We start from the raw sequence: 15,971 nt of genomic DNA on the forward strand, positions 1-15,971 counted from the left end.
CAGTACAGACATTAACTCACAATGGTCACATATGCAGAACTGTGATGACTCTTTTTGTGGGAGCTAGTCATTATTTAAAAGGTTCCAAGCGATGAAAGCAATCTTATTCAACAAAGTCCTCAATATGGGATCCCATTAACCACCTCCACTGCTGGCAGCAGTACCTACGCTTATTTGAATAAGACCCTGAGTTACTGAGCTTCGCCCCTTGCCAAAATCCTGTGCTGACTAGGAAGCACGGGGAAACAGCTTGTACATCTTCAGATGGCTTTTTAACGCTGTAGTGCAAAGCATTATTTCACCTGGTTTTTAATCACACTTGCATCGGCTTTACATTGTATACCTCTTCTGACTGCAACAAATTCATCTTACACTTACATGAGAAAAGACCCAGGCGAATACAGCACCATCCTCAACCTCCCTGATGCAAACGTATGCAGGTACTTTTATACAATGTCATTAGGCCATAACCAATGTTAAGGTAGCCAAAAAAATGTGTTGTTCTAAACCCCATCTCAATTACCAATGGGAAACTAAAACAAATGAATCTGATCTACAGTTTTAAGAACAGGTTCAACAGAGCAATCATCATTATCACAATCTGCCTTAAGGAATAGGAAGGCAATTTCTCATAAAAAATAAGGAAAAAAAATGGAGTTATGGAATACTACACATTGTTTCTGGGGTTTTTGCTTTTTCTACTGCAAATTAAATATTTTACGTCTCTAGAAACCACTTTCTTTGATGAAAACCACTATAAATGGATTATTTTCCCAAAATCAAACTATCTCATTTGCTTATATGCATATATGTACAAATTTAATTTCTTTAAAAAAGATTAAAATCACATTAGTCAAATAGAGCCCTATTTTTGCTCTCTGGTTTTGCATTTGGCTGTTTATGGAGATCACAGTTTTTTCCATGTTCCCCATAAAGATTTAAACTATATTTTTCACTACATCATGCATAAAGATCCTTCATGCTAACACTGCAAACTTTCTTTGAAAAACCACTATAAATGGATTATTTTCCCAAAATCAAACTATCTCATTTGCTTATATGCATATATGTACAAAATTATCTTCTTTAAAAAAGATTAAAATCACATTAGTCAAATAGAGCCCTATTTTTGCTCTCTGGTTTTGCATTTGGCTGTTTATGGAGATCACAGTTTTTTCCATGTTCCCCATAAAGATTTAAACTATATTTTTCACTACATCATGCATAAAGATCCTTCATGCTAACACTGCAAATGTCTGGGGGAAAAAACCTCCCACAATCAAGTTTCAGTGCAGTTTAAAATCACATTAGTCAAATAGAGCCCTATTTTTGCTCTCTGGTTTTGCATTTGGCTGTTTATGGAGATCACAGTTTTTTCCATGTTCCCCATAAAGATTTAAACTATATTTTTCACTACATCATGCATAAAGATCCTTCATGCTAACACTGCAAATGTCTGGGGGAAAAAACCTCCCACAATCAAGTTTCAGTGCAGTTTTCCAGATCTATTGCTTTTCAACTCTATTCCTGTAGCTACAACATCTGAATAAAAAAAATGAAAGGCAGTACCAGCAAACAATGCTGTTCACTTCAAAGCTTAAAAGAATTAAAATTGCACTGATTCCTGAAATCAAAGAGGTGAATCCATAGGTAAATCCTTAGGCATCACTTCGGCTAGTTAACCTGACACGTCAATTAAATGCAAGAGTAATTTATTCAATTCTCAGTCTAGTCTGACACAAAACCTACACTTCCCCTGATTCCTAATTAGCCAAAGTACTTGTCGTCTTTCATGCAGATAATTTCATAACCATTAGTGTAAAGCATTAACACATTTTTCTTTCAGTCATATTTTCCTCCTGTTGACTGACACACCTCTTCTAGTGAGTGTACTTGTGCCAGTTTCAGCTTTGTGGGAACTCGCCCCAAGGTCTTTAGTAAAGTTCCCTCCCATACACATAAACAATGATATATAATCATGATGCTAGCTATGTGAAGAGACATATGTCTTACCTTAGAAAATATGAATGGAAAATTATGTACTGGAGGAATGTAGCAGTTTCCATTTGAGTATATTTATGAAGCTAAATTGCATAGTACTTAACATACACAGTAGAATGCAGCATGATTAACTCCTTGACAACATGTTCAGGTGGTGCTTCTCATTAAATAGTTAACTCCTTGACATGTTCAGGTGGTGCTTCTCATTAAATAATTTAAGGTTTTTTTGACAGACCAGACTTCTTGCAGGATGCCTAAAAATTCTAGGAAAATTAATCAAAACCAGAAATTCCTTTTGTGTACGCACAAAACTTACGATATGCAAGATCTGGCCATGTATGTATCTGGTACATGGCTATTTCCAGTAAACCATACTCAGTGTTCGTTTCTTAGTTCTATTTTGACTTATTATTTAGGAATGTTTTTTGGAAGATGATTATGAGACTTTATACATAGAGCTGGTTGAAAAATGCAGGAAAATGTCATGAAACATTTATCCACATGAAAATATTAAAAGTTTCATCTAACTTTCAAATTCTTTCTAGCCTTTCTCTCATTGCATCTCTGTTGGTTTTCCTTCACAGTGATCGGAATGGACTATATCCTGCAGAGGTGTCAGGAAATGGAGGCACAAGGTCAGAGATCTTCTTAAACTCTGCTCAACTCTCAGGGGAAAAAGCACGGCCAAAAAAACCCAACAAAAAGGAAATCAGCTTCCTTGTATGAAACGTTCATACTGCCTAGCTTGATTCACATTGCTTAGGAACAAGTGATTTACTTCATTTCCATGTGCAGAGCCATTTGCTGGGGCTTTGGATGCCATCTGTCTTTCAGGGACAAGTTTAGCGTTCTTCTCATTCCCCGCTCCCCATACAGTGGCTCCTGATGCACAACAGGAGCAAGTCTGAATTGTGCAGACTCATGCACTGCACGATCAGAGCATAAAATACTTGTCACCCTCCGAATCACAAATGCGACTGTGGAATGTGATGGCACATCTCTCTGGGGGGAGGCTCCCAGCCCTGCCTGCTCTAGCAATGCGGCAGGGGGCTTCACAGCACCATCTGCACCATCAGGATGCTGCAAGGATTTGCTGTGCTGCTTTGCCAAAGGCACCTTGTGACTCAATCAAGGCAATAACTGCAGGTTTTACAGACATGACTTAGCCAGAAAGACTTATACTAGCCTATTACTCTACCTCTTGGGTGGGCTTTGTAGCCAGTGCTGGTCCCCAAGCTGCTGGGACTGCCCTGGTGCCCTGTTACCAGGGCAAGATAAGAATGTCTACACAAGATGCAGTGACAGCAGCTGAACACAAAGCTGGCCTACTGTAGGTGAAGGGCATTTTTACATACAGAAGCTCCACCAGCTTATCTTAGAATCAGTGCAATTAAACTGGTACAAGCCAGTTTAATTAAACCAGACACTCTTATGTGGGCTCAATAGAAAGTATCCTGGTTAGCTTGCATCTGAACGTTTGCCAGTGCAAGCTAATCCACTTTTGAGAGGTTTAAACCCACATATGCGTTCCTTTTCAAATTTGCACTAGCTTAGCTAACATATTACTAAAATGACAACTTCAGTCAAACTAGAACAAGTTTCACCAGGTTAATTATTGAGCCATTTTTAGAAATATTAATCTCTTTACTAATCAGCTTGGTTTGCTGATTGTGGTGATGAGACTAGCCTGCCCTACCTTTGATTATAAAATGCTACTTTGACAATCCAGGTACCAAGGAGTAGTAAGGCTGTAGTGGATGCCTGCTTAATACATTACAAGAAGTACTAAGGAGCAAGTTCCTTAATCAAGGACTTCCTTTATTTGAACAACTTCAAGATTTGACCTAAGACAATTAACAACCAGTGTACCTGTGTATATTTTCAGCTTCTGATCCTGCTGCCCACTGGTCTTTGCTGTGACCTGACCTACATGCAGCTGGTGCGAGGACAGTAGTCATCCTGCACTGCCAGCTGCAGAAAAATGGGAGCTGGGGCACTGCTGCAGTGCTAACTTGCCATGTCTCACCTGCATTTCACAGCTGTGCAGGAAAACCCCACCAGATTACTTAATCGATTACACCAAAAGTGCACCATTGCCCCGTAAGACTTGTAGCTGTTGTGTTTTTACATGCTGCTCTACAACTCTCACAGTAATGAAAGAATGAAGACACCAAGTCAATCAAAACTAGCATTGTGCAACATGAGAAATAAAACCCAGATAGTTTAGAGTTTCTCATCAGCATGTTTTTAACTCCTTCAGGGAATTTCAGTGCAATGCAGTGCTCAGATAGGTGGCCTCTTCCACTCATTTTGGTAGCCACCATCAATAACTGCCACGCAATCTACGTATCTTTAGGGGTTCTGGTAAAATACAAGAATAAAGAAAGGTAATGCAGTAAGAGCTATTTTTACTAACATGGAAACTTAATGTCAAAAATTATATCCCTTACAAGTGATGTAATTTTCTTTCCACAACTACAGTCTTTCAAGATACTTTAATTTCATTCTCAATGAAGAAAGAACAGGGTGTTTGACCACTGATTATCATTTTAAGATGGTAAATCAAAAGCTGTTCTAACTAGAAATCATCAAGTAATGCACATATGTTCTAAAACAGCCAGTAAAATGCACTTGAGACAGCAAGAGTGACTTCAGCTTGGGGGAAAAAAAAAAGTCAAAGCATTGGGAAAGGATTTGGAGAGAACAACATTCTGAGTACTGTTATGCAGACACAAACAGGGGTTTTGTGGTTTTTTTTCCAAAAGTTTTCTGTATTTCTGTTCTGCTCATTTTCTCACCTACCCTTAACAAACTTGCAAAGTGGCATGCAATTGTTTTAGCAAAATCTATTGCTTCCACTGCTACCAAGCTGTCTTCGTTCCTATGACCATTCTGAGAGGTGGCAAACTGCCCATACTACTTGTTAATTAAATAAAGTGTTGATTACCATTATTAAAGGCATCCTTGTTGCTTTTGTAGGAAAAAGGCATCTGCTGGTAAGGACCAGTGGATTTCCACAGTGCACTGGTTAACGGTGGCTGACAAGAAGTGTCCATTTTGAGGTCCACCTGATTTTCACTAGTCCTTGCTATATCAGAATTTGAGATGTTCAGCCCATACACACCATCCTCATAAATGAGAGAAGAATCTGATCTGTTGAGACTGCTTAGAGACACACACACTACAGCTTCATTTAAGTAGAATGTATTTTCGCCATGTAAGCTGTCCGATTGATTATGTCCCATTATCTGCGGAAGGGGGGGAAAAAAAAAAACAAAACAGAGAACAGCGTTTTCACCTTTGTCTAGCACCAGAATCATAGAACCACAGAATATCTTGAGTTGGAAGGGACCCATAAGGACCATTGAGTCCAACTCCCCGCTCCTCGCAGGACTACTACCTAAAACTAAACCATATGACTACGAGCACCATCCTGAAGAATCCTTATACCAGAATACATAAAATTAACTGCCAGACAGAATGGGGATTCGTAGCAAATAGTCACCTAATTTCCCAGAAGTTAACCTCAAAACATGTTAAATTGGATGTGCGTTCAGGAATAAACAGCAATAACCTAGCTAATAACCTTAGCTCCTCTCAAAACACAGGAAAACTCAGTAATAATTGCGAAATAGCAAATAACAAAGGGCCTCTACCTAGGATGCATTGAGCTCTGCTGACTCCTTTCAAGGGGTTAATATTTTACCCCACAGCTCAACAAGGTACCACTTCACATATGTAAATCTGTGTACTCTGCAATCCAAAAATAACACTGTACCTCATGTAGACAGGTAATCATAGAGAACAGGACTGCAGCAGTCAAATTGGCGATGGCAAACAGCATTCAGCAAGCAGCCATGGCTCCCAGGGGCTGAAAATGCAATTCCCACAAAGACTCCCTGCCTGCAGGTGTTTATCAAGGCCGAGCTCACAAAAAAGCAGGAGTAGCAGTGTGAGTTACTGCAGTGATTGGCCATCCAAAACAAGCTAGGTTCAGTGTAACGGCAAAAACACGGGGCTGGCAATACTGGCTGACTGGCAGCCACACAGCCCGGCCTCTATTGCTTCCACTGCTACCAAGCTGTCTTCGTTCCTATGACCATTCTGAGAGGTGGCAAACTGCCCATACTACTTGTTAATTAAATAAAGTGTTGATTACCATTATTAAAGGCATCCTTGTTGCTTTTGTAGGAAAAAGGCATCTGCTGGTAAGGACCAGTGGATTTCCACAGTGCACTGGTTAACGGTGGCTGACAAGAAGTGTCCATTTTGAGGTCCACCTGATTTTCACTAGTCCTTGCTATATCAGAATTTGAGATGTTCAGCCCATACACACCATCCTCATAAATGAGAGAAGAATCTGATCTGTTGAGACTGCTTAGAGACACACACACTACAGCTTCATTTAAGTAGAATGTATTTTCGCCATGTAAGCTGTCCGATTGATTATGTCCCATTATCTGCGGAAGGGGGGGAAAAAAAAAAACAAAACAGAGAACAGCGTTTTCACCTTTGTCTAGCACCAGAATCATAGAACCACAGAATATCTTGAGTTGGAAGGGACCCATAAGGACCATTGAGTCCAACTCCCCGCTCCTCGCAGGACTACTACCTAAAACTAAACCATATGACTACGAGCACCATCCTGAAGAATCCTTATACCAGAATACATAAAATTAACTGCCAGACAGAATGGGGATTCGTAGCAAATAGTCACCTAATTTCCCAGAAGTTAACCTCAAAACATGTTAAATTGGATGTGCGTTCAGGAATAAACAGCAATAACCTAGCTAATAACCTTAGCTCCTCTCAAAACACAGGAAAACTCAGTAATAATTGCGAAATAGCAAATAACAAAGGGCCTCTACCTAGGATGCATTGAGCTCTGCTGACTCCTTTCAAGGGGTTAATATTTTACCCCACAGCTCAACAAGGTACCACTTCACATATGTAAATCTGTGTACTCTGCAATCCAAAAATAACACTGTACCTCATGTAGACAGGTAATCATAGAGAACAGGACTGCAGCAGTCAAATTGGCGATGGCAAACAGCATTCAGCAAGCAGCCATGGCTCCCAGGGGCTGAAAATGCAATTCCCACAAAGACTCCCTGCCTGCAGGTGTTTATCAAGGCCGAGCTCACAAAAAAGCAGGAGTAGCAGTGTGAGTTACTGCAGTGATTGGCCATCCAAAACAAGCTAGGTTCAGTGTAACGGCAAAAACACGGGGCTGGCAATACTGGCTGACTGGCAGCCACACAGCCAGCTCTGCTGCTGCAAGGAGTATGGTAGTGGCAAACGCAGGACAAAGACAATCCCAAGGCCTGGAATGCATCCAAAGCCATGTAGTTTACTTGAAAGAAAAATACAAGTAGTCTTACACATGAAATATTAGATTAAGAACTACTACTCTGACACTCGGCATTTCATTATTTCGCCTCTCCGTCTGTGAGATCTTGGCCATCCCTGCACCAGGCTATTATCTTTCAACTTCCTCTCCTCAAAAGATTTCAAAAGTCCCATCCATTAAAGCTGACGAGCAAGTTCAGTTTTGGTTTTATCATCCACTTCTTAAGCACTGCCAAACAAGTCAAAATTGTTCCGCAAGCTATACTAGTAAGAAGTGCCTTCGTTGTTTGAGCTGGACAAGGATATATGGATAAGTTATGTTCACACGGTGTTCACAAAAGCCAGATGAAAAGGGGGAGGTCAGAGGCCAATCCTTCACCCCCTCATGCAGGCACAGGCTTAAACACCGAATGGTCACTGCCTGCTATGGGTCAGTTGCCAGCTGAAAAACTAGGGAGGTGATGGCCTAAAGAAAGGCTCTACAGATCTTCTTGTGAAAGCAAAAACCTGAGGAAAAAAAAAAGCTGTTTGGGTCAGTGAGCTTTCAATATATGCAAAAGCCAGGCAAAATGTTTTGATTTTCAGGTGCTTTAGAGAACAGTAATGGAAATCAAGACCATACCCACTGAGGCAGGGACTAGAGGCCAGGTCCCACCTGGCAGCGAGCAACCAGACAGTTGAGTTCAAAGTCAGCCTCCATCCTTCACCCTCAACAAAAACTTAATCACTTTTAGTATTAAATGCTTAAGCAGCTTCAGAGCTACTTTAAATTGCATCCCCTAATAATGACCATCTCCAAGGAATTACACTGTCAGGGATGGAGCCACACACCAACCTCTTTCCCTGAAGGGCTGCTTGTAGGGGAGCACGACAGCAGGGCCTGACATGTGGGGTTCACAGGAGCCTGGCATTTCTCACTCCTGGAGCAGCCACTGTTCCTCACTGGAGACAGTGCTGTTGTCCAGGAACAAGGACAGCAGCCAAAGACTTCACTAAAAGCTTCATACACCTCAAGCATTACAATAATTTAGCTTTCCTACAAGATGCAGGAGACACAATGTATCTTGCAAACACAGCAGCAAAGCAGAATAAAACACAGATTCTCACAATTTCCATCTCCTCAATTTAATACCCATCAGTCTGAGTTTGGCTTCTGTAGGGCACCCAGCTTAAAATCACAGAATGGTTGAGGTTGGAAGGGACCTCTGGAGGTCATCTGGTCCAACCCCTCTGCTCAAGCAGGGCCACCCAAAGCAAGCTGCCCAGGACCATGTTCAGACAGCTTTTGAGTATCTCCAAGGATGGAGACTCCACAACCTCCCTGGGCAATCTGTGCCAGTACTCTGTCACCTTCACAGGAAGAAAGTGTTTCCTGATGTTCAGAGGAAACCTCCTGTGTTTCTGTTTGTGCCCGTTGCCTCTGGTGCTGTCACTGGACGCCACTGAAAAGAGCCTGGCTCCATCCTCTTTACACCTTCCATTTAGGTATTTATGTACATTAGTAAGAACCCCCATGAGCATTTTCTTCTCCAGGCTGAACAGGAGGCTGAGGCCTTTCCCCATAGGAGAGATGCTCCAGACCCTTCATCATCTTTGTGGCCCTTCACTGGACACCCATCCCCACCCTCCACACCCCCCCACCCCATGGCTTTATGTCTCTCATATACTGGGGAGCCAGAACTGGACACAGTACTCCAGGTGTGGCCAGAGTAGAGGGGAAGGATCACCTCCCTTGACCTACTAGCAATACTTTGCCTAATGCAGCCCAGGAGACCATTAGCCTTCTTTGTGACCAGGGCACACTGTTGGCTTATGTTCAACTTGGTGTCCACCAGGACCCACAGATTCTTTTCTGCAAAGCTGCTTTCCAGCTGGGTGGCTCCCAGCATATATTGATGCATTGGGGTTGTTCCTTCCCAGGGGCAGGACTTTGTACTTCCCCTGATTAAACTTCATGAGGTTCAAACAAAGCCCTTGGATATACCCAAACCTCAGCTTCCCACATGCTCACTCGTTACATTACCAACCAACAAAACCCAGATGTACTAGTCTATTCGGCAAGGAAAGTCTCTCTGGGTCTGCAGTCAGGGATGTAATTACGGCGCGGAACCACACACCTCATAGCTCCCTGTGGATGACAACAGGCTACTTTGTTGACCGTGCTTCCAGTGCCAGAGGAGGTTCTTCTGCATTTTCACACTGTCTCTTTCTCTTTCCACCATCTTCTGGCCCTCCTGGAGCCTCTCCAGGCTCTGCTGGTACTCCTGCAGCTGCAGCGCTAGTCCCTGTCGGCTCCTCTCCAGCAGCTCCTCCTGGCACCCGCACTCCTTCTCCCGCTGCCCCAGCCGGCCCTCCCTCGCCTCCTGCTCCCGCTGCCGTTGGTCGCATTCACGCAGCCACCGCTGCTGCTCTTGCTGAAACTGCTGCTTCAGTTTGTGTATATTGGCCAGCTCCACCCTTTGTTTTTCCAGATTCCGGTATTTTTCTTGTTCCAGAAGGAGGTTTAGCCGAGAACCATGGCCCCGACCGGTCTTCTCATTCTCTTGCAGGAGTAACCTATAGAGCTCTCTGTGGCTGTCCTGGATAGCTAGTGCTGCCTAGATACCACAACAAAATCAGACACAAATGTTTAAATATTAGCATTAATCCATTTCTGCATTTTTACATAGAAGCATTATATAAAAATGCTTCAACCTCCCATAATATCAGTGCTTAATGCTTTTTCGGAGGTTATTCCTCATGCAAGTAGAGAAAATTCTGTGTTCATGCCTTTACCAAGAGATGTTTCTAAAAGCACTCAACCATTGCAAGCACTTTTAACACGGCTTCTGGTTTACACTTAGTATTATTATATATGTTTACGTTCCAGATGTGCATATGCACTTCAGTTACAGCTGGGGTCCTGTTCTGTCAGAGGATGTTAAGACACATAGGAAAAATGATTTTTCATGGTTAAAGAGGGCATTAAGGCACTGGGAATGCTACACTCAACAAAGTATTCCTAACACAGATGTGGCTTATACAGATAGAACTGTACTGTTTCCAGTACAGCTCACTCCAACCCTAAGGCTCTCCTTGCTAACCTGCAACAGCGCAGTCCTACTAACATCAGTCCTATAGGCACCTGCCAACATAGCCATGTCATCAGGACCGTACTGCTACATGCACCTGACCGAGATATCTGGGCCAGCAGAAATCTGCAGTATAGTAATTATTTCAGTTTTGATGTTTCAATAGTTTATTTTACAACCAAGAGCGCTATATTCTGTCCTTCACAAGAATGTTGTGATATTGTTTGCATTAAAGATTGTGACATTCTCCAATAACACAAAAACAAATAGCTGGGATTAAGAAGGAAGAAAAGCAAGAAAGCCCTAGATCTGCTGAGGCACTTATTGCACAGCCTATCTTCAAGAGCTGACATGGGAATCTACTTCAGCAGACATTCCCAGAGAATTCCCACATCCCCGTTACCCGTGCTGTCCACCCCAGAAAGAGTTTTTAACTTTAAGCAATGTGCAATTCCCACTTTTCTTGGCTCTTCCTCCAGCATTGGGTCAGTTCCAGTGATTTGTAAACAGGGCAAGGACAGCATCCTCCGCTTGTTTCTCTGCACCTATACTGCCAATTCATGGTCTGAATGATTAAGGCGTGATCCCAAGCCTTACTTTACTGCCCCTCTGGTGTTAAGATATCTGTTTTTCGATTTTTCAGAAATTTTGCCTGAATTACAAGCTTTTTATTTTGCTTTTGCATTGCTTCAATCCACTTAAATTCTAAGCCAAGGTTTCCAGGATTATTATGAAATATGCTAATGTCAAGAGGTCTAAAAATTAAACATACTCAAATGAAACATTTTAAAATAAAACTATAAAACTGCACCTAAATGAGAAAAAAAATAAGTTAAAACATTCAAACTTAGCATGAAGAGGCAAAAACTCTGAAATATCTAAAATGGGTTGAGTTTGCTACCTAACTGGCAGAGGCACTGTTTACTAGTAGCCAGGGGAATATTCTAAACAAAATACTAAAATTTTTCAGTATTTTGAACTATAATTTCAGAAATCTGTACATGAAACGACATCAGTTCAGTTAGAGCCATCATTTTACTTTCCCCCTAGATTTCTGGACTGTACACACATCCTTTCTTTGGGGGGATTGATCTCCAAGCAAGCAAGCATTATTCAGTTCTTAAAAGAAACCTGCCACTGATGTAGAATAAAAATATATTAGATGACAACTTATGCAACAGTTGGTAGAGATAAGTATCCACTGACATAATGTCTAAAAGTAGGGCAAGATGAAAACAAACCTTAAGAAGTAAATTATTAAGACTAATTACTCTACAAAGTTAGCAGTGGAGTAGTCACCTGTATGCTGTACAAGAGACGGGTTAAGTTCTGGATTGCTTGTACAATCTAGAAAATAAAAGAGAAGGATTTTCAAAGGTTTGACCACTGTTAACTAAATAGTTACTACATTCTGTCTGGGGTTTAAATAAACTCACCTCTGTCCCTGCAGATCCTGGGAAACTCATACTTCCTCCCTAAAATAAACACATGTTGCTTTAAAAAGTAGTTTTTAACTTTACAATTGTATCATCTAGGTAAATTTTTTTTTAAACTAGTGGAGACATTCGTATCACTAATATATGCAGTGCTGAATCAAACCTTTTTGTGGGTATGTGAAAAAAGACAGAAGCAATAACCTACGAAGACTAATAATTCATCAACACTGGAGTTTCCGTGGAAATCACTAGAGATTCTAAGCACAACTGTAAAAACAAAAATATTTCATCCACAATTTTAATCCTCTTGTGACTAATGCTACACAGAAAAGACATTTCCATTCATCCTTTGTTTACCTGACAGTTTTGAAATACAGTAACCAGACTTCTGTATATACAGCACAGTGGGTTTAGATTACTTACAGCAGGATGAAACAGCACAAGACTCTTCAAAAATAGAGATATGACTGTAGCAAGAAGCTAGCAGAAGTCATGTTAGTGGGTTATGGTGAATGCCTTAGATGTGCTGTGAGGTGCTGAGCAAAGGCTGCGTGCCTGCTATACTCTGCAAAATGCACCAACGTGGTTACTATTGTCCGCTGCAGCGAGGCTCGGCCACTTCACACTTTCCACCCTGCTCCCTTTTCCTAAGAAGCTTTCTAAATTTATGGAGTGAAGCCACCCATAATCCCTTCAGCATGAAGAACAGCTCCTCTGAGAAAGATAAGGTGAAACAGTGGAGAAATAAAACACAGTCCCTTCTGAGGCTACGCTGAAAAGACTTCCTGTATGATTTTTCTCAAATTTTTTTTTCAGAGGCGCAGAGGAGGGTTTGGGGAATATTGCTTTCTCTCTGATTCTCCTAAGTTCTCTACTGAGTCTCATTTTCCACCACAGAGAGCAAAGCAGCTGCTCCATTTAGCTGCGATAACTGAAAATGAAGATGAAAAAGGCCAGGCCTCGAAACACAGCTCAACACAGACAAGCTAGAGGGAAAGGGAGCACCAGCTGCGGCATCTCCTCCACTCCCCCCTCTCTCTCTCTATCTCCCTTCAGTATTTCCCTCCATTCCCTCTCCACATCTTCACCTCCTCCTCCACTTCTCACTGCACCCACAAGCCACATAACTGCTTGGTTCTGCTGTGAGAAGCAGAGGACTTTGCACGAATGCCTCTGTGCAACACAAGGACTGACACAAGGGAGCTCCGCTTTCCCTTTGCTGGGCAGCCAAGATGAGGAGCGGGCAAGGAGGAAGAGCAGGGCCAAGAGGGAGAGAGAGGAGAAGGAGATGCTGGCAGGGTGAGGAAGAGTGAGTGTACAAAGCAGAGCCCACATGCTGAACAAGAGTGGGGTTTCTTTCAGTTTCTGAAGCCCTTTTTAAATTTAATAAAGGAGGTGTACAGGGGGATTGAAGGCCTAGCTGGCTTTGGCATGGCCAAGGGGAAGTAAGTGGCCAGACCAAGTGCCTGTGGTCTCCTCACTGCAGCACCACTTGAGCGCTGGGGGATGAGCCCAAGGCAGGTTTAGTCAAGCTAGCCAGGGCGACAACAGCATTACAGCTGCGCCGCTACAGCTTCAGCACAAGCCCTTAAGTCCGGCTAGGTCCAAAGCAATATATTCAGCTGTTTAACCTGTGCTGCGGGCCACCATCACCTCCCTGCCACTCTTCCCTAGCAGCTTGGTTCAGAGCAATGCGCAGCAGTGGAGATGAGGATGGTCAGATCCCAGGGCAGGCTGCATGCACAGTGCCTCAGACAACCCCCTGGAGATGTGATTACAAGGCAGGAGCAGGGGAGACAACATGGGGACCACCTCCCACTGCTGCCTGCCTGGGACCCCACGCGTTGCACAGGCAACAATCTTCCTTCTGACGCTTGGTCAGCATTTAACCCCCGAGCTGGGGACTTTCATTCCGTCTTTCTGTCTCTTGGTTTCCCAGGCTAGCTGGTCCGAGCCCGGTGCTGCCATGCCACAACCCCAGGACTGCACACCCAGAGACCAAAGGCAGGCAGGAGAACATCCTCTGCCCCTGAAAGCTCTTGCCTTGCCTCTTTTGTTTGCTCGTTCTGCCACCTCCTGGTTAAGTCTGATTCTGACAACCTAAGATGTGACGTGAGCCTTGGCCAAATAATAGGCCAGAGCAGAATAGTAAGTTAGGGTGGAAGGGTTTGCTCCTAGTCCCTAGATCCCTCTAGTCCATCTGCAGCTCAAAGCAGGGCTAGCTTCAAAGTTAGATGAGTTTGCTCAGGGCCTTCTCCAGTCAAATCTGGGAAACCTCCAAGGAATGGAGACCCAACAACCTCTCTGGACAACCTGTTCCTGCTTGATCACCCTTATGGTGACTTTTTTTCCTTATGTATAGTCAGAATTTCCCTTGCTGCAACTTGTAATCTTGGATGCTGATCCTTTTGCTGTGCGCCTCTGAGAAAAGCCTTGCTCTGTCTTCTCTATAACCCCAATGGCAATGTTTTCATGTGGAGCTACTGGAACTTTTAATGGGCTAGATCTGAGCCCCTCCATCCTCTATTAGGTTATTTTATTTCCCCTCACCTAGCTTCTGTGCTCCCTCACTTGGACTTTTGTTTTCATCCCATTTTTTCCACACACACATTCTTCTTCCTACTCCCTTCTAAGACAGCAGTCTGGTAAGTAAGACAACCTAGAGCTGAACATAAGGCAAGGTTATAGGGAGATTAGCTTATTAGCAAGAATCTTCCAGAAATAGCTAGAAAAAAACACCCAAGGTTTCAGGCACACAAAGCCCTCTTTTCAGATCTGATGCAAAGACAGTATGCTAACACTACGTATTTCCTTTTCTAGCAAACTTTGCTTTCCATTTCAAGTCATGTATCTTCTATTCTTGTCACTCCCCTTTATTTCTTTTGTGGTCCTGCTTCTCCACCTAAGGACTCCACAATTACAGTTCAGTTTATTTCCATGCAGTAATTCATACTGCTCTTACTCTAACGCTCTGCTGCTATATGAAATTTGCCATTCCTAATTTTGCCCAGAACTGACTTTTGATTCTGCTTTTCCCCCAGATTTGCTTATGAGTTACAGGACTTTGAAAAATGGGCAGTTTCTCTTCTATTCTAATTGCTCCATTTTTTTTTTAATTCAGAATTCTGAAGCAAGCTGGTGTAAGACAATCCATCCTATCTAATGTGCTTGTTCTCAGGACGAAGTTCTTCCAATGCATAAGTCTTCCTTGCATTAGCCAAGGTCTCTGTCATTGCAGGAGACTTTCATCATCCTGTGAATAGGAGGAGGGAGTAGAGGGAATACTACTGTCAGCTCTGTAGAGATGGATGTATTGAATGATGACAGCAGAGAACCAGCTCTTAACTGGCCCATACAAGTGGTACAAAAACATTGTGGCTGTTATGACAACCCACCGATCTGTAAGCCTGGCAGGAAAACTGTTCTGTGTTTGGATTGTTTTTGATTGCTTTTTTAAAATTCATTATTAATTGCAGTGACCTCTATTAAATTGAATTATCTCGATTTCGGTGAAATGTGCCTATCCCATGCTGTGTGTTTTGGAACAGTCTTTAGATACCCCATAAAAATATGGACAGCATTTACATTCCCAGTGCCCGGAGTGCTATGTGCAACACAGGAAGAAAAATTGGTTACAATACCTTATCCTCTAGATTGGCACCTGCCATTTCCTTTTCAACACTGAGATTGACTTCAGATGATTCTTCAACTTCTTTTATTTCTGCATCTAACAAATAAAGCCCCAATAAAACACAAGAGAAAGGTATTAAAGCATATTCTGACTAGAGAAACAAAGGGCACACTTTTTTACAGCTACTCACAGGATGCTGAAAATAGATTTACGTAATTTGGAGTTACATAATAGATTCTAGGCTGGGGAAAAACAACTTTGGAAGCCTAGATGGCACAGGTGGGACAATCCAGTTTTCCTACCTTAAAAATTAGTAGTGTTTCACTTATGAAAGTTTGGAGATAAGTATAGCCATATCACTAAAAATGCTCTGCGGCAATAGTTTTCACAGGACTTTATTTGCATTTTTGTTGCAAGAAATCCATGCTATACCTTTTACAGCTGAAATTATTGGAATGTCTACCCTGGTTTTCAGACCTTCTG

The 15,971-nt window shown here is 42.4% G+C and overlaps 1 protein-coding gene across 1 annotated transcript in view; it reads right to left on the bottom strand.

Moving 5' to 3' along the window:
• ARHGEF28 (Rho guanine nucleotide exchange factor 28) overlaps positions 1–15,971 on the bottom strand; it is a 114,865-nt gene that overhangs the window by 13,316 nt on the left and 85,578 nt on the right. Inside the window, exons 31-35 of the mRNA XM_019472243.1 lie at positions 15,499–15,584; positions 11,858–11,896; positions 11,721–11,768; positions 9,468–9,947; positions 6,161–6,461 (exon numbers count right to left, since the gene is read on the bottom strand). Coding sequence (XP_019327788.1) covers positions 6,161–6,461; positions 9,468–9,947; positions 11,721–11,768; positions 11,858–11,896; positions 15,499–15,584 — 954 coding nt within the window. The remainder of the gene's footprint in view (positions 1–6,160; positions 6,462–9,467; positions 9,948–11,720; positions 11,769–11,857; positions 11,897–15,498; positions 15,585–15,971) is intronic.

The sequence above is a fragment of the Aptenodytes forsteri genome, unplaced genomic scaffold (genome assembly GCF_000699145.1).
Source record: "Aptenodytes forsteri isolate BGI_AS27 unplaced genomic scaffold, ASM69914v1 Scaffold99, whole genome shotgun sequence".
Lineage (NCBI taxonomy): Eukaryota > Metazoa > Chordata > Aves > Sphenisciformes > Spheniscidae > Aptenodytes > Aptenodytes forsteri.